General features: G+C 45.3%; 2 protein-coding genes across 3 annotated transcripts in view; one reads left to right on the forward strand and one right to left on the reverse strand.

Annotated features, from left to right (window-relative positions):
* Positions 1-18668, reverse strand: part of RAB37 (RAB37, member RAS oncogene family) — a 60941-nt gene that overhangs the window by 25926 nt on the left and 16347 nt on the right. The window lies entirely within an intron of this gene.
* On the forward strand, positions 11516-18352 carry CD300LF (CD300 molecule like family member f). The gene is made up of 7 exons (XM_070226668.1): positions 11516-11758; positions 11880-12373; positions 13751-13814; positions 14632-14744; positions 16507-16529; positions 16849-16998; positions 17475-18352. The coding sequence occupies exons 1-7, from the start codon at positions 11598-11600 to the stop codon at positions 17628-17630; spliced, it is 1161 nt and encodes a 386-aa protein (XP_070082769.1). The 5' UTR covers positions 11516-11597; the 3' UTR covers positions 17631-18352.

Raw genomic sequence — 18668 nt, forward strand, 5'->3', positions numbered from 1 at the left:
GGGGAGAGAGTAGGGAAGAGTGGGGTTTCTTTCTGGGGTGATGAAAATGTTGTGGAATTAGATAGTGGTGATGTTTGCACAATTTTGTGAATGTCCTAAAAACCAGAGTCATACACTGTAAAGGGGTGAATTGTATGGTGTGTGAATTGTGTCTCAATAAGAAAATAACCAAGGAGCAGAGGAAGACGTGGAAGCAGGGGAGTTCTGAGAAATTTTCTGGGTAGCATTCGGCATGTGTGCAGATCTGAGGCTCTGGAAGGAAGTTTGTGGCAACCAGCAAGCCCTTTGTGAGTTGTGACGCTTTTCCATTCTGATCTGATCGCTTGTTTCATCAGTCATAGAAATGAAAATGATACTTCCAAGAAGTGATGTGTGCCATGGGGAAAGCTGAGCTAGGTGCCCCGACTCATGGAGCCCAGGGGGGCGGTGGCAGTGCTTGGATGGCGCGGGCTGAGAGCACCCCTATGAGCAGGAGACGTCCAAGCTGGGGCCTGGAAGACAAGAAGGAGCAGGCATGTAAGCTTGAGGACAGCTTTCCAGGCACAGGGAGCAGCAAGTGCCAAGGCTCCGATGCGAAATGAGCTTGGCTGTGGCAAGTCTGAGGAAGAGAAAGGCCGGCGTGGCTTTGTTCCCTGCTTCGGAACAGCCTGGTGGGGCAGATTGGGAAGACGTGACTATCTCTTTGTGGAGAGGGTCTTAGGGGAGGAAAGTGACACATCCAGGACCACAAGACTGGCAAAGGCAGAGCTGGGCGTGGTTTGTGGATGCTCAGCCCTGAGTTTTGGCGTAGAAATGGAGAAGGCAGACTTTGAGTGAGATGTTAGGAGGCAAACTGGCAAGACATATATGTGCATATAAAGGAATGCTTTTTTCCCCTGATATCTGGAAATAGGGAACTTGACGGTGAGCAGAAGTGAGAGTAGTGCTGGGGCGTGTGTGTGGGCGCCTGTGGTTTGAGCATGATCGAGGCAGAGGGGAGGAATATCCGTCTCAAGCGAGCAGGCACAGCTGTGTGCTGATAGGAACCCGCTTGCTCATGTGCATCTCTATGCCACCTCTCACCACGGAACTTCCAGTCACAAGTAAAGAATTTCCCTGGCACTGCTTCCCTCTTCTGAAGAGTTCATTGTTTTAAAAGTACAGTCATGCACCACATAAGGATGTTTCAGTCAATGACAGACCACAAATCTGATGGTGGGCCCGTAAGATTAGTACCATGTAGCCCAGGTGTGTAGTGGGCTGCACCATCTAGGTTTGTGTAAGTACATGCTATGATGTTCGCACAATGATGAAATTGCCTAGCAACACATTTCTCAGAACATGTCCCTGTTGTTAAGCGATGTATGACTGTGCACAAGAAAAGGAAATCAACCAGAAAGTTCCCACTGGTCTTTAAAGCATTCATTTTCTGTGAAAAAGGAAGATATTTTTAATTATCCTATTTTTTCAGAGAAAAATTATCTGCCTTGTCCAACTTAAGCCTCACCCTAAGTGGTGGCAGAGAAGGATAAGACCCCAGATGTGCCGACCCAGAGTGGAGACTAGCTGATGTCCTGTGCCATGCTGGAGATGGGGTCCGGTCCTGACTGTCACTCACGGATGGTGAGCCAGTCACCTCCTCCTGGGGCTCAGTTTCCTCCTGATCTAAGGTTATTCCTGATCATCTAGGCCATGAGTAACCATGCCTGAGGAGGATGCTGCTCCTTAGAACTCAGGGCTGCCTTCTGTGTCGGGAGGGTTCAGACGGCAGGACCCGTGCTCTGCTGAGCTTGATAGGGAGCGAGCGCCTGGACAGTGAGGTCCAAGAAGTGAGTGGAGAAGATGGTTCCAGAGTCAGGCCCAATACCAAATGCTCAGGTGAGATTGTCTAACAGGGCAACTAAGGATGGAGTGGCCCTCTGTATTAGTTTCCTAGGACTGCTGGGACATATCGCCACAAACTGAGTGGCTTAAAACCACACAAGTTTATAATGTTACAGCCTGGAGGTCAGAAGTCTAAAATAAAATGGGTCAACTGGACTGCATTCTTCCTGGTGGCGGTAGTAGGAGAATCTGATTCCTTGACTTTTCCAGCTTCCAGAAGCTGCCGGCATTCCTTGGCGTGTGGCCCCACATCACTCTAACTTCTGCTTCATCATCACCTCTCCTGTGCCTCTGACCCCCCTGCCTCCCTCTGATAAGGACCTTTGTGATTGTATTGGTCCTACCAGGATAATCCGGGATAATCTCTCCATCTCAAGACCCTTGACTGAATCACATTTGCAAAGTCCCTTTGTGCCATGGAAGGTTGAACGTATTCACCTGTTCTGGGGTTTAGGACGTCGACATCCTGGGGAGTCATCATTCTGCCTAGCACACCATTAAACAGCCCTGACCAGGCCCTAGATTCTTTTTCTATGATTTTCAAAGTGATAAGTAGTAATTGTTGATACTTAAGAAAGTACAGAAAAAAATGAAGAATTAGGAAACATAGAAAAAAGTGGGTCCATAATCTTAATGCCTAAGGCAACCATTTGTTAACATTTTGATTTATTTCCTTTTAATCTTTTTTCTATGCATTTTTTTTTTTTTTTTTTTGAGGAAGATTAACCCTGAGCTAACATCCGTGTCCATCTTACTCTGCTTTCTATGTGGGACGACTGCCACAGCATGGCTTGATAAGCTGTGTGTATGTCCATGCCCAGGATCTGAACCCACGAACCCCAGGCCGCTGAAGCGGAATACGGGAACTTAACCGCTATGCCCTGGGCTGGCCCCTTTATGCATATTTTAAAACTTTGTTGAGATTATATTATATATGATATCTAAAAAAACATTTTCACTTCATATGAAGATTTCCACATAATTAAAAATATTTCTAAGTATATATCAGTGTCTGCATTCTATTTCATTTTATACTTAATTACTTCCCTAATGGATAGGTTAACCTCTTTTTCTTTGTTTTTGCTATTATATGTAATTATGTAATGAATCTTTGTGCACACATTTTTGTTAGCCTCTCTGATTATTTCCCAGGGACCAAATCCTAGAAATGTAATTACTGGAGCAAAGGGCGTGAGTGTTTTTGGTACGTACGACTGCCCTGCTGCTTCTGCACGGGCTCGACCAGTTCCATCCCGACCAGCAGCTTCTCAGCGTGCCCGTTCCCCTCCAGCCACGTCAGCAGTATGTTAGTCATAAAAATTTGGTTCGTTTGATATGTGAAAATGACATCATTTAGAATGTTTTTATTTGCTAGATTAAATTGAACATTTCAAATTTTATTATCCACCTGAATTTTCTCTTTGTGACTTGCGTTGTCTTATCCCTTATCAGTTCCCATATGAGGTCTTAATGTCTTTCTTGTCTGTATGCTTTAGAAAGAGAAAGGGTATTAATCCTTTTCTATGTTATTTGTTCTACGTATTTCTCCCGGTCTATTCCTTGCCTTCTCAGTCTTTTTTATTAGTACGTCCAAGTGTTACATTTGGATATAGTCAAATTTACTGACTCTTGTGTGATGTCGCCATTAATTTTTTAAATTAGTTTTTACTTTATTGAGGTCATAATAGTTTATAACGTTGTGAAATTTCAGTTGTACATTATTATTTGTCAGTTGCCATAAATGTGCCCCTTTACCCCTTATGCCAAACCCCAACCCTCTTCCCCTCTGGTAACCACTAATCTGTTCTCTTTGTCCATGTATTGGTTTATCTTCCGCATAGGAATGAAATCATACGGTGTTTGTCTTTCTCTGTCTGGCTTATTTCGCTTAACATAATACCCTCAAGGTCCATCCATGTTGTTGTAAATGGGAGGATTTTGTCTTTTTTATGGCTGAGTAGTATTCCATTGTATATACATGCCACATCTTTTTTATCCATTCATCAGTCGGTGGGCACTTGGGTGGCTTCCACATCTTGGCTATTGTGAATAATGCTGCAATGAATTATAGGGGTGCATAAGTCTCTTTAAATTGTTGATTTCAAGTTCTTTGGGTAAATACCCAGTAGTGGGATAGTTGGGTCATATGTTATTTCTAATTTTAATTTTTTGAGAAATCTGCATACTGTTCTTCATAGTGGCTGCACCAGTTTGCATTCCCACGAGCAGTGGATGAGGGTTCCCTGTTCTCCACATCCTCTCCAACATTTGCTATTTTTTTTGTCTTGGTGATTATAGCCATTCTGATGGGTGTGAGGTGATATCTCATTGTAGTTTTGATTTGCATTTTCCTAATAATTAGTGATGTTGAACATCTTTTCGTGTGTCTGTTGGCCATCTGTATATCTTCTTTGGGAAAATGTCTGTTCATAGCCTCTGCCCATTTTTTGATCGGGTTGTTTAGTTTTTTTGTTGTTGAGTTCTATGTGTTCTTTAGATATTTTGGATATTAACTCCTTGGTTTGTTTTTTTTTTTTTTTGAGGAAGATTAGCCCTGAGCTAACTACTGCCAGTCCTCTTCGTTTTTGCTGAGGAAGCCTGGCCCTGGGCTAACATCCGTGCCCATCCTCCTCTACTTTATATGTGGGACACCTACCACATCATGGCATACCATGTCCGCACCCGGGATCCGAACCGGCGAACCCAGGGCCGCAGAGAAGCGGAATGTGCGAACTTAACCACTGCGCCACTGGGCCAGCCCCTTAACTCCTTGTTAGATACGTGATTTGCAAATATTTTCTCCCAATTGGTGGGTCGTCCTTTCATTTTGTTCATGGTTTTCTTTGCCTTCCAGAAGCTTTTAGTCTGATGCAGACCTATTTGCTAATTTTTTCTTTTGTTTCTCTTGCCTTGGTAGACACAGTATTTGAAAAGATGCTGCTAAGATGGATGTCAAAGAGTGTACTGCCTATATTTTCTTTTAGGAGTTTTATGGTTTCAGGTCTTACATTCAAGTCTTTAATACATTTTGAGTTAATTTTTGTGTATAGTGCAAGATAGTGGTCTACTTTCATTCTTTTGCATGTGGCTGTCCAGTTTTCCCAGCACCATTTATTGAAGAGGCTTTCCTTTCTCCATTGTATGTTCTTAGCTCCTTTGTCAAAGATTAGCTGTCCGTAGATGTGTGGTTTTGTTTCTGGGCTTTCAATACTGTTCCATTGATCTGTGTGTCTGTTTTTGTACCATTACCATACTGTTTTGATTACTGCAGCTTTGCAGGATATGTTGAAGACAGGGATTGTGATGCCTTCAGCTTTGTTCTTTTTTCTCAGGATTACTTTAGCTATCCAGAGTCTTTTGTTGCGCCATATGAATCTTAGGATTCTTTGTTCTATTTTCGTGAAGAATGTCATTGGGATTCTGATTGGGATTGCATTGAATCTGTAGATTTCTTTAGGTAGCATGGACATTTTGACTATATTTATTCTTCCAATCCATGAGCATGGAATATCTTTCCATTTCTTTATGTCTTCTTCAATTTCTTTCAATAATGTCTTATAGTTTTCAGTGTATAGGTCTTTCACCTCTTTGGTTAAATTTATTCCTAGATATTTTATTCTTTTTGTTGCTATGGGATTGTATTCTCGAGTTCTCTTCCCACTAGATCGTTATTAGAGTACAGAAATGCAACTGACTTTTGTAAGTTGATTTTGTACTCTGCAACTTTGCTGTAATTGTTGATTATTTCTAATAGTTTTCTGATGGATTCTTTAGGGTTTTCTATATATAAAATCATGTTGTCTGCAAACAACGAGAGTTTTACTTCTTTGTTGCCTGTTTGGATACCCTTCATTTCTTTTTCCTGCCTAATTGCTCTGGCCAAAACCTCCAGTAATATGTTGAATAAGAGTGGCGAGAGTGGGCACACTTGTCTTGTTCCTGTTCTCAGAGGGATGGCTTTCAGTTTTTCCCTGTTAAGTATGATGTTGGCTGTGAATTTGTCATATATGGCCTTTATTATGTTGAGGTGCTTTCCTTCTATGCCCATTTTATTGAGAGTTTTTATCATAAACGGATGTTGGATCTTGTCAAATGCTTTCTCTGCATCTATTGAGATGATCATGTGGTTTTTATTCCTCATTTTGTTAATGTGGTATATTACATTGATTGATTTGTAGATGTTGAACCATCACTGTGTCCCTCGTATAAATCCCACTTGATCATGGTGTGTGATCATTTTAATATATTGCTGTATTTGGTTTGCCAATACTTTGTAGAGGATTTTTGCATCTATGTTCATCAGCGATATTGACCTGTAATTTTCCTTCTTTGTGTTGTCCTTGTCTGACTTTGGGATCAGAGTCATGTTGGCCTCATAAAATGGGTTAGAAAGTGTTCTGTCATCTTTAATTTTTGGAATAGTTTGAGAAGAATAGGTAATAAATCTTCTTTGAATGTTTGGTAGAATTCTCCAGAGAAGCCATCTGGTCTTGGACTTTTATATTTTGGGAGGTTGTTGATTACTGTTTCAATCTCTTTGCTTGTGATTGGTCTATTCAGATTCTCTATTTCTTCTTGACTCAGTTTTGGGAGGTTGTATGAGTCTAAGAATTTATCCATTTCTTCTAGATTGTCCAATTTGTGGGCATATAGTTTTTCACACTATTCTCTTATAATCCTTTGTACTTCTGTTGTATCCGTTGCAATTTCTCCTCTTTCATTTTTAATTCTATTTATTTGAGCCTTCTCTTTTTTTTTTCATGAGTCTGGCTAAGGGTTGTCAGTTTTGTTTACCTTCTCAAAGAAGAAGCTCTTAGTTTCATTGATCCTTTCTACTGTTTTTTTTTTTTTTTCGTTGTTTCAACTTCATTTATTTCTGCTCTAACTTTTATTATTTCCCTCCTTCTGCTGACTTTGGGCTTTGCTTGTTCATCTTTTTCCAGCTCTGTTAGGTGTAGTTTAAGATTGCTTTTTTGAGATTTTTCTTGTTTGTTAAGGTGGGACTGTATTGCTATGAATTTCCTTCTTAGGATTGCTTTTGCTGCATTCCATATGAGCTGCTGTGGTGTATTTTCATTTTCGTTTGTCTCCAGATATTTTTTGATTTCTCCTTTAATTTCTCCAATGATCCATTGGTTGTTCGGTAGCATGTTGTTTAGTCTCCACACATTTGTCACTTTCCCAACTTTTCTCTTGTAGTTGATTTCTAGTTTCACAGCATTATGGTCGGAAAAGAATCTTGATAAGATTTCAATCTTCTTAAATTTATTGAGGCTTGCCTTGTTTCCCAACATATGGTCTATCTTTGAGAATGTTCCAAGTGCACTTGAGAAGAATGCATATTCTGCTGTTTTTGGATGGAGAGTTCTATATCTATCTATTAAGTCCGTCTGGTCTACTTTTTCATTTAATTCCACTATTTCCTTGTTGACTTTCTATTGGATATCTATCTATTGATGTAAGTGGGGTGTTAAGGTCCCTGCTATTATTGTGTTTTTGTTAATATCTCCTTTCAGGTTTGTTAATAGTTGCGTTATGTATTTTGGTGCTCCTGTGTTGGGTGCATGTATATTAATGAGTATTATGTCTTCATGGTGGAGTGTCCCTTTTATCATTATATACTGCCCCTCTTTGTCTCTCATTGCCTTTTTAATCTTTTATTTAATTTTTATTTTTTATTGCAGTAACATTGGATTATAACATTATTTAACTTTCAGGTGTACATTGTAATATATTTCAAATTCTGTGTAGACTACATCATGTTCACCACCCAAAAACTAATTATAATCCATGACCACACATGTGCTTAATCACCCCTTTTGCCCTTCCCTCCTCCTCTATGGTAACCACCAGTCCAATCTCTGTTGCTGTGTGTTTGTTTGTCATTATCTCCTTTTTTGTCTTGAAATCTGTTTTGTCTGATATAAGTATGGCAACACCTTCTTTCTTTTGTTTGCCATTAGCTTGGAGTATCATCTTCCATTCCTTCACTGTCAGCCTGTGTTTGTCTTTAGAGCTGACATGTGTTTCCTGAAGGCAGCATATTGTTGGATTTTGTTTTTTAATCCATCCAGCTACTCTGTGTCTTTTGATTGGAGAATTCAATCCATTTATGTTTAGAGTGATTATTGATATATGAGGGCTTAACAATGCCATTTTATCACTTGTTTTCCAGTTGTTCTGTATTTCTCTTGTTTCTCATCCCATGTATTTTGGACTACCAATTCAATTAAGTAGTTCTCTATGGTGGTTTTCTCAGTTTTTTCTTTATTTATCATTTGTGTCTCTGTTCTGATTATTTGTTTAGTCATTACCATGAGGTTTGTGTAAAAAAAATCTCGTAGATGAGATAGTCCATTTTCTGTTAACCTCTTATTTCCTTAGTCTAAGTGGGTTCCATCCTGTTTCTCTTCCCCTTCTAAGTTATTATTGTCACAACTTATTCCATTTTGTGTTGTTAGTTTGTGGTTAAAATAATGAGATTATAGCTTTTTTTTATGTTTTCCTTCCCTTTGTCTTTAATGTTATAATTAAGTGTTTGCTAACCTGTACTGATAGCTGCAATTTTCTGATTTTCTCTGCCTATTTATCTCCTTGCTCAAGGCTTTGTAAATGCTTTTTTTTTTTTTCAGGTATTTGAGGGCCTTCTCGATCATTTCTTGTAGGGGGTGTCTTGTGGCAATGAACTCCCTCAGCTTTGTTTCATCTGGGAAAGTTTTTATTTCTCCATCATATCTGAAGGGTATTTTTACTGGATAGAGTATTCTTGGCTAAAATTTTTATCTTTCAGAATTTTGAATATATCATTCCACTCTCTCCTAGCCTGTAAGGTTTCTGCTGAGAAATCTGCTGAAGGCCTGATAGGGGTTCCTTTGTAAGTTATTTTCTTCTGCCTTGCTGCTCTTAATATTTTTTCTTTGTCATTGACTTTTTCCAGTTTTACTAATATATACCTCGGAAAAGGTCTTTTTACATGGATATAGTTAGGAGTTCTATTGGCTTCTTTTACTGGTAGTTCCAGTTCCTTCCCCAGGTTTGGGAGGTTCTCAGCTATTATTTCTTTGAACAAGCTTTCTGCTCCTTTCTCCCTCTCTTCTCCCTCTGGAATATCTATAATCCTTATGCTGCATTTCCTAATTGAGTCACATATTTCTTAGATAATTTCTTCATTTGTTTTTAGTCTTAGCTCTCTCTCTTCCTCCATCTGAAGCATTTCTATGTTTCTGTCCTCCAAATTGCTAATTCTGTCCTCCATAATATCAGCTCTGTTATTCAAGGACTCCAGTTTTTTCTTTATCTCATTCATTGTGTTTTTCATCTCCAACATTTCTGATTGGTTTTTCTTTATAGTTTCAATCTCTTTTGTGAAGAATTCTTCTGTTCATTAATTTTATTCCTGATTTCATTGAATTGTCTTTCTGAATTTTCTTGTAACTCATGGAGTTCTTTTACAGCTATTTTGAATTCTCTGTCATTTAGATTGTAAATTTCTGTGCCTTCAGGATTGACTTCTGGGTGCTTGTCATTTTCCTTCTGGTCTGGAGTATTAATATACATCCTCATATTATTTGCTGGGGTGGATTTGTGCCTTTGCATATTGGTAGTATCTGGTCACAGATTCCACCTGCTGTCACTGTGGGGGGTGAGCAGGAGCTATGTATTCTGAACCCACCATGATCCTTGGAAGCTGTGCCTGTCCTTTGGTATCAATGCTGGCAAGGGCCTTCTGCAGTTGCCTGCCTGTAGTTGCTGCTTTACTAACATATGTGCAGGTACTCTGTGAGGGTACCTTACTCTGGCTGACTGGCCAAACTGGTGTACCAGGTGGGAGGAGATGCACTTTCTTTCACATGCACAATCCTGGGGGTGTTGCCCATTAATTTTAAGTTTAGAAAGTTCTCCCTTTAATTCAGAGATTTTATAAAGATTCACGTCTATTTTCTTCTAGTTTAAAAAATGATTTGCTATTTTATGCTGACCTCCTTAAACTCCCTGAATTTACCTAAGTGTAGCTTGCTGAGAGGTGACAGTATCCTGCAATGCTTATGCCATAACCCTTCCCTCCTCACTTAGCTTTATAGTCTTCTGTGGTGTGTGTGAACTTCTTCAATAGACTAGGTCTGTTTACAGCTTATTGACTCTATTCTATTGATATGTTTATCTATTCTCATTAGATTTCCAAGCTGGTTTCTTTATTATGGGCTGATGTTGTTTTAATATCTGGTGGGGTAAGTCCTTTCTCATTTTTCATCTTTAAAATGCTAAAAATTCTCATCTGTTCATCTCTTCAGATAATCTCTAGTACAGTGATGTACCACCTAATAGCATTTCAATCAATGACAGACCACATATATGATAGTGGTCCCATAAGATTAGTACCATACAGCCTAGGTGTGTAATAGGCTATACATTCTAGGTTTGTGTAAGTACTCTCTATGATGTTTGCACGATGATGAAATCACCTAATGACACATTTTTCAGAATCTGTCCCCATTGTTAAGGGATGCATGACTGTATATCTCTGATATATACAGATAGATATACAGTCATGCTCTGAATAATGACATTTTGGTCAACGATGGACTGTGTATACAATGGTGGTCCTATAAGATTAGTACCATATGGCCTAGTTGTGTAGTAGCCTATACCATCTAGGTTTGTGTAAGTACTGTATGGGGGGAAGAAATTTCCCTCTACCCTTCAAGGTTCTTCTGGCTAGCCTAAAATTAAGTTGACATGAAACAGAGTAACAGGAGAAAAACAGACAAAAGTTTAATAACATGTACACACGAGAGAAACCCAGGAAAGCAGATTAACTTGACAAAATGGCTAAAGCCCTCCCCTTAAATGCCATCCTCAGCTAAAGACAAAAGATGTCGGGGGTGGAGAGAGTCAAGGACTTCAAAGGGAAGGAAGGCAATTCAAAAGTAGGTGAAACTAGCATGTCTCTAATATCAAACCCTGATAAAGACAGCACAGAAAAAATGACAGGAAAGGGCCTTACGTCTGAATATAGATCTGGAGTTGAGCACTGACAGCCAGGTTCAGAGGCAGACAGGGTTTGTGTGGCCTGCACTGCATCACTGTTGTTGTTCCTAGTTAAGCCAGTCTTTAAAATTGAGAGGTTCCACACAAAATTCAGATTTCTGGCTACTCCAAAAAAATGAAAAGGTCTGAAACCACATGGCCCACTTCTTGCATGAGCACAATGGGCTGCAGTGGAATGGGGCTGTGCAGGGGTCATTTGCTTTCCAGATTGCTGAGGTCTTCACCATGTCCCAGTGTCTATTGCTGAGGCCTAGTGTCAGCGCCAGTTTTCATCATGCTTGGAGTGTTGTTTCTCTTACAGTAGAGAAACATTTCCCTGTATCCTGACTCTTTCAGAGGTGAGAAAATGAAAGAAAGAACAAGAACATATATCATAAGAAAATGCTGCTTCACTCTACAGCACCTGCCTTATGGCAAAGCTGTAGTATTCAAGACAATATGGATTGGCATAAGGACAGACAGATGAATCAATGGAAAAGAATGGAAAATGCATAAATAACTCACTTATTTGATTTTTGACAAAGGAACCAAAGCTATTCAATGGAGAAAATAGGATCTGTGTGATATGCATTCTATAGCACATGGAGACCATTTAGCATCACTGTTCTGGTCAACTTCAAAGGCGTTCCTGCCAGGGTGGTGGACTACAGCATAACCACTAGGAACAACCTTTCCACAGCCACGTGATGTGGATGCTTTGGCCGAACCTCCTGAGGTCATCAGTGCAAAGTCAGGGCAGCAATCATTCTCCTGTGGAAATGGATCCTCTGGTATTTCCTCCCCATCAGACCAGCATAACACAGAGATGGCTGCAAAAGGACATTGCTGGGAATATAAAGATTTATCGGCTATAGATTGGGGAGAGGGTGAATTACAGGAAGCTAGTATTGCTCAGTGTCCACATTTTTGTGTCTTTGAGGTCCGTAGTTGTGCTCTTAGGTGATTTTCCTGGTGGTTTTTACCAGTAGAATTTTGAAGGACAAAAGGTCTGTCTTGTGGAAAGTGCATTCCTTCCTCGACTGCTATTCACATCAGCAGGCGCTTGGATTTATTGGAGCTACTCGCAATGCAGGATGCCGTGGCCCTGCCTTCAAGGGAGGAGGTGACAGGTACATGGATTTGTGTTTTCCAGGCTCATTTGACATCAGGGGTCCAAAAGTGATGAGAGGTCCAGAGCGGGGCTCGTTGACTGTGCGGTGTCGCTATGGCCAAGGATGGAAGACCTACAGGAAGTGGTGGTGTCGAGGAGCTGATTGGGCTAGCTGCAAGATCCTTGTTATAACCAATGGATCAGAGCAGGAGGTGAAGCGGGACCGTGTGTCCATCAGGGACGATCAGAGAAACCTCACATTCACCGTGACCATGGAGGAGCTCAGGCGAGACGATGAAGACACTTACTGGTGTGGGATTGAGAGAACTGGAACTGACCCGGGATTCCAAGTTAAAGTGACCATTGACCCAGGTAAGAGTGTGTGTTTGGATGTGTCTCTTCAGGGACTGCTCTGTTCTGGTCCCTGAGGTCAGAGTAAACTGTCATAGAGGGCAGTTGAGTCCTGAGGTCTCCCTGACTGACCGCCTGGGATCGGGAGGGGCAGGGCCTCTCTAGATGCTCTCCTGGCTCCCAGGGCCTCCTCCAGGATGGGCTCAATCCTTTCTAGGCACATGCTTTTCCTCTGCACAGCTCAGTGCTGAGTCTATTGCCTGTAGAGATCAAGGCGATGGTCCCAGCTTCAGCCCATGGGCCAAAGGCACCCTCTTCCATGGGACCCAGAGACCCCACCCAACAACTGCCAATGCTCTTCTGGGACCTCTAGAGCTCAGATGTCCCTGCTCTTTGTGGAGTTTGGGGCTGGGACTTCATAGCTGCTGTCCCCATTCCATATCCAGTCTCGGGGGAAAGAGGCCCAGCACAGTTGGGTGCTGCGGTTAATTGCTGAGGTCTGGAAAGACCTCCACAGTCGAAAGGCTGCATTTCTGGTGTCTGAAATCCCATCACGAGCCATTCACATGTCTGGACTTAGTGATGTTCTCTTCCTAAGTCCTTCTCGAATGCAAGCACTCCTGGGAGGGGCAGTTCAGAGGTCCCAGTGCCTCAATTTTCACAAGTCCCTCTGTTGGGCTCTGCTTCTGCTGACCCTCAGACAGGCAGTACCAGCTCATGGCACACTTGTGGCAAAGAGGGAGCACATGTCACAGGGTCGCCGCCACCCCTGGAACCTGTGAGACATGTTGTACTGGCAAAGCGCAGCACAGTCGTCATCTCATAGAATCCTGACAATATTCCTGAGAAGTAGCCGTGCCCATTATGGAAGGTTAATAACTTGCCCAAAGTAAAGGCTCTTCCTGAACCTTATGATTTTGTTCAGGGCTGGTCCTGACCTTAGAGGTCACAGATCTTGCATGTGTTGGCCACTGGGCAAGCCCCTATTGTGCTCCTGTCCTTGCTGGATAGATAAGACGGGGTGACGCATTGGCTGAGCCCTTGTCATGAGCATCAGGAATGTTTAAGTCCAGCTGAACTCCAGCTCCCTCGTCCTGAGCCATCCAGGGCCCCCTCTCACCTTCCAGGGCCTGCTCAACGTCCTCCCTGGACCCGTGCCCAGCCCCACCTGCCTCTGAGGCTCTGCGCCTCCTGGAGGCCATGGAGATATGAGCGGTCCAGGCTATCAGCCCCTCCCCATGGCCCTGCTCCAGGCTCCTCAGGCCAGGGCAGCCCTCAGGCCCCCAGACTCAGAGCCACGTGCAGGGCTGCAGGTGTGTTAGCAGGCAGAGTAGTGTGTAATCTGGTCTGTATGCCCAGCGCCAACTACAGTGTCGACCACCACCACCATGTCCACAGCACCAGTCACCCCAGAAAAGATCCAAGTCTCCCCAACTGTGACCAGCCACCACTCCGAGAGCAGGTAAGCCAGCTCTGATGCTGCTGTCACCTGTGCCCACTTGGCCCAAACTTCTCTAATGGGGGATTCTTTGTGGTCCCAGGTCCCGGCCAGACCTTGTCTCTGAACCCTCAGTTTCTTCTGAGAGATTGAGGATGTTGGGGGCTCTTTCCACTTGCTCTCACAGCTGAGGGGGCCAGAAACCTGAAATCAAGGTCTCGGCAGGATTGGTTCCTTCTTGGGGTCTATAAGGCAGACTCCGTCCCCTGACTCGCTCATAGCTTGTGGTGGTTGCCAGCAATCCATGCGTTCCTCTGCTTGTGGCAGCATCACTCCCATCTCTGCCTCTGTCATCACATGCACTTCTCCCTGTGTGTCCTTGTGCCCAAATTTCCCTTTTACAAGGGCACCGGTCATTAGATTAGAGCCACTCTAATGTAGAATGACCTCATTTTAACTCAATTACATCTGTAAAGATGTCATTTCCAAATAGGTCACCTTCACAGGTGCTGAGTGAACAGGAATTATAGGGGTGGGGGACACTATTCAACCTAGTACAGGGGGCAAGTGTAGGACTCGGGGGACCTTTTCAGAACCTGTCGCCATACAGTTTCTATGAGGCTTCGAGCCCCATTGAAACTACCTCGTGGAGCCCTCCTCTCCTTTTTTAAAAAACCATCTTTGAGGGCACCCAGGAGCGGGCGTCCCCAGGCTGGAAACCACGAGCCTGCAGGTCAAAAGGTCAAAAGGTGTGTGGCCCTCCCTGCTAGCGGGTGGGTGGGATAAGGCCCAAAGGCAGGAGGGGAACCGGGATGCACGGCGTGTCTTCTGTTGTTTCCAGCAGTGTCTCCCTGAAGCTCAGCGTCCTCATTCCCCTCATCTTTGCGGTGTTGCTGCTTCTCTCGGTGGCGGCTTCACTCTTGGCTTGGAGAATGGTGAAGCAACGGGAGAAAGGTGAGTTGGTCTGGCTGGGGCTGGGCTGGGGCTTGGCTGGGTGGAAGTGTGTGGGGCCAGTGGCCGGCATTGTCATCCGGGAGCCATCTGGCCAAGAGATTACCCACACGATCTGGAGGGCACTGTCCCTAAGGCCACTGGCAGCTGGCAGAAGAGGGGCTGGAGGGAGGCCTGGAGCTCGTAGCTGAGCCCAGGGGGCTTTGGCACTGTCCACCCACACATCCCTCCTTGCTCTTCTCTTCTTCCTGACCCACCTCCCTCTCTATTTCCTGATTTGGCTCTTGGTGGCAGAGGTGGCAATGGCCTTAGGCAGGCAATCCATCTAGGGTGCCCAGACACTTCAGTGGAATTTGTGTGGTTGCCAAGGATGTGCTGAGCTGACATGGAGGCAGGGAGAGACACAGATACACACACACACACACACGTGCGCACACATACACACACAGAGGAATGAACACATGCACATGTATGCACATGCAACATAGCCCTCCCCGCCCCATGTACACACATGTGCACACATGCACACATGAGCACAGATACACACGCCACAGAGTCCTCTGGGTTTGATCAGAAAGGTGGGTTGTGACTCCTACTTTTGCTCCTCCTCTGCCCCGGCCCTTTCTCAGGCCACGAGCTGGTCCTGTGAACATCTGCTCCTGAGGGAAGAGCCTCTTTGCTCACGAGCCCACACCCATCAGTCACGAGCTCTGGACTCAACCAAACTCTTTTCCTGTCTGGCTCCACTTCCACCTTCTCATGCTGATTGCACCCCCTCCCCTTCTCAGAACCCACTGGGACCTAAGCTCTCATGGGGACGTCTCCCACACTGCCCCCCTGCAGCCTGGGGAGCCTTGTAGTCTGGGAGGAGGGGAGCCTGACTCCTGTTTACTACATTTTCTCCGTTGTACCAACTGTGACCTAAGTTCTAAGTACACTCTGTGCTCCTCGGTATCTAGACCTTTGAAACTAAAAACCAAGGGAGAGACTTCTTGTTTCTTTGTTGTCTCTAAAGCAGGGAGCAAGAGGGAGCAGGAAGGAGTGGAGGGGAGCCAAAAAGAAACAAGAACCAGCGAGCACCTGAAAGCTGGTCCACGCTGTGCCCTCCCAGCTCTCGTCCTCCACTGGGAGGGCAGCTTGGAGCAATCCTATCTCCACAGACAACTCTCACTGATTGTGTCGTCATGCGCCAGGCACAGCTGGCACTAGGAATGCCAGGAAGGCCTGGGTTCAGCCACCCAGCAGCCCGCAGCTCGCTGCCCACCTGAAGGCTAACCAGAATTCAGTGGGACAAAGGCGATGAGCCAGTGTCAATCAGGTGCCCTGGGAGCCGGGGAGGGAGCAGACCGCCGGGCAGCCAGGGAAGGCAGGTTGACTTTGAGCTGAGTCCCTAGTGACGAACCAGGTAGAGCAATAGTGGGGCTACAGGTGGGGCCTCCAGCAGAAGTGACAGGCTGAGTCTGGATTGTGCAGCAGGAAACTTAATCCCAGGGGAGCTGACGGCTGGCAGGGCCACCTGACCAGCTGATCACACGGTTCTGTGATGTGGGGAACAGGTGGGCCGAGGTCTCCTTATTTCTCAGGTGGAGAAATGGAAGCTCAGAGAGGTGAAGTGACCAAAGTCACAGAGGGTGTCATCTGAGGAGTCAGAATTAGAACTGAGTCTCCTCTCTCTGAGCCTGGAGCCTAATTCACCTCTTTTCTTCCGTGCAGCTCTTTCCCAGACCTGAGGGGCTTTCTAATTCTGATTGTTTTTGCCTTTCAGCCCCTGAGATATCCCAAGAACAGGTAAGAGAGTCCTCAAGGTCGTATCAGAGACACTAGACAGCTCTTCCCCTCCTTTCTCATTTTCCATCTCCCAGGAGCACCGAAGTCCAGATGTATCAGACAAACCACGTGCCAAAGGGTCCATATACTCCAGGCATAGCTGCAGGGCCTGGGAAAGGGCCCTGGGAGGATGGGGTGGGGCATGCTGGAAACTGCCAGAAGGGAGGAGGGCTGGGAGGGGTCAGCGAGGGAGACTGGGAGGAAGCTGGGAGAGGGGTGCCCAGGGAAGCAGACAGACTTGGTTCCACGGTGAAAGAGGAACCTGTGCTTCCTCTCCTAGGTGCTCCAGCCCTTAGAGAGTGACGTCTGCTATGCGAACCTGACCCTGCAGCACACGGGAACCTCCTCTGGCCCCTCTCGGAAGAAGGCCTCCAGAAAACCCTCCTACTTTGCCCAGGTGGACCAGGTGGAAGGGGAATACGTCACCATGGTGTGTACTTGGTGGGGCTGCTGTGGGGCTTGGAGCCAGACCTGCCATTGCCCCCCTTTTGAGGATGGGCTTTCTCTCGCCCGTGTGGGTGCAGAGGAGGAAAGTGGGTGCCGGGAAAAGCCACAGCCATTGATAGACTTGCCTGTAGAGGTCCCGCATGCTTTTGGCTTTTGGAAGTGTCTCCTTACCAGGTATCAGCACTGGGGACTCAGAGATAGGTCAAACGTGGCCTTTGTGCTGGGCAGGGGAGACCCAGATAAGCCGAGTGACCTTCTCCTGGGATCCCATGGGAAACGTGTTGCCCTGGCGTGGAGCTCAGGGTGCCTGGCAGAGTGGAGGGAGGGGGAGCTGGAGGACCTGGGAGTGGACTTCAGAAGCCCTGAAGGGTCTATCCTCGCAGCCTCACCCGAGGCTTCCTCCATCGGTGGGCACAGCCTCCTGCCAGCTTCTCTGAGCCAAGGGCATCTTTGTTGCAGGACTCCATTCCGAGGGAGGACATTTCCTATCCAGCTCTGTCTTTGGACACCTTGGATCAGGAACCAACCTACAGCAACACAAGCCATCTCGTTGCACACAGTCCCAGTGGGAGCCACGCGGAGCCCACGGAGTACAGCACCATCAGGAAGCCTTAGCCTGGGCTCCAGGCCCCTCTCCAACCCCACCTGAGGTCTGTGGATGCATTACTGCCTTGTCTACCTTCTGTCCCCAGTCCTCTCATGGATTCAACCGGTGACTGAGGCCTCTGCCTCATCCAGCCAGCATCACCTCCCGCTCTGACCTGGGCTCAGGGGGCTTTTGGAAGATAGATAGGGATCTCGCCACATCCTTCCCTCTCCCACACAGCTTGGGAGGGGCTAGGGGTATGCTCTGGGGCTGCCGAGGGAGAAGTAGCAGCGATAATGATTATAACAGTAATCGACCTTAATTTATTGCTTACCATGTATGGTGGACTGAACAGTGGCCCCCAAAATTATCTGCATCCTAGTCCCCAGGACCTGTGAATGTTACCTGCTGTGGCAAAGTGGGCTGTGCGCATGTACTGAAGGTGAGGATGTGAGGGAGAGGCATTATTCTGGATTATCCAGATGTGCCCTAAATATAATCACAAGAGTCCTTACAAGAGGGACGTAAGAAGTTCACAAGATGACGGAAGCAGAGGTTGGAGTGAGGCAGCCAGAGCCGAGGACCGCCGCAGCCTTTAGAAGCTGGAAAAGGCAAGGAAGCGACCCTCCCCTGGAGCCTCCAGAAGGAACCAGCCCTGCCGACCTCTTGACTTTAGCCCAGTGGAACTGATTTCGTACTTCTGGCCTCCGGAATTGTAGGAGAATAAATTTGTATTGTTTTAATTAAGCCACTAAATTTGTGGTAATTTGTTACAGCAGCAGCAGGAAACATACACTATGTGGTAGGTGCCCTCCCCTAAATGCTTTACCTGCTGTACCTCGTTTGATCCTCACGACAACCCTTTGAGGGCACCTTTCTTATTGTCCCCATTTTACAGATGAGGAATCGAGGCACAGAGAGGTTCAATGACTTACCAAGTTTTCCTGCCAGGACGTGGGTGAGTTAGGATTTGAACTTGGGCATTTTGGCTCCAGAATCTGGAGTCTGGGCCACCACCCTGCGCTATGTGTACAAGGAGGACAGTGTATGGGTGTGTGTGTGTGTGT

The sequence above is a fragment of the Equus caballus genome, chromosome 11 (genome assembly GCF_041296265.1).
Source record: "Equus caballus isolate H_3958 breed thoroughbred chromosome 11, TB-T2T, whole genome shotgun sequence".
NCBI classification, from domain to species: domain Eukaryota; kingdom Metazoa; phylum Chordata; class Mammalia; order Perissodactyla; family Equidae; genus Equus; species Equus caballus.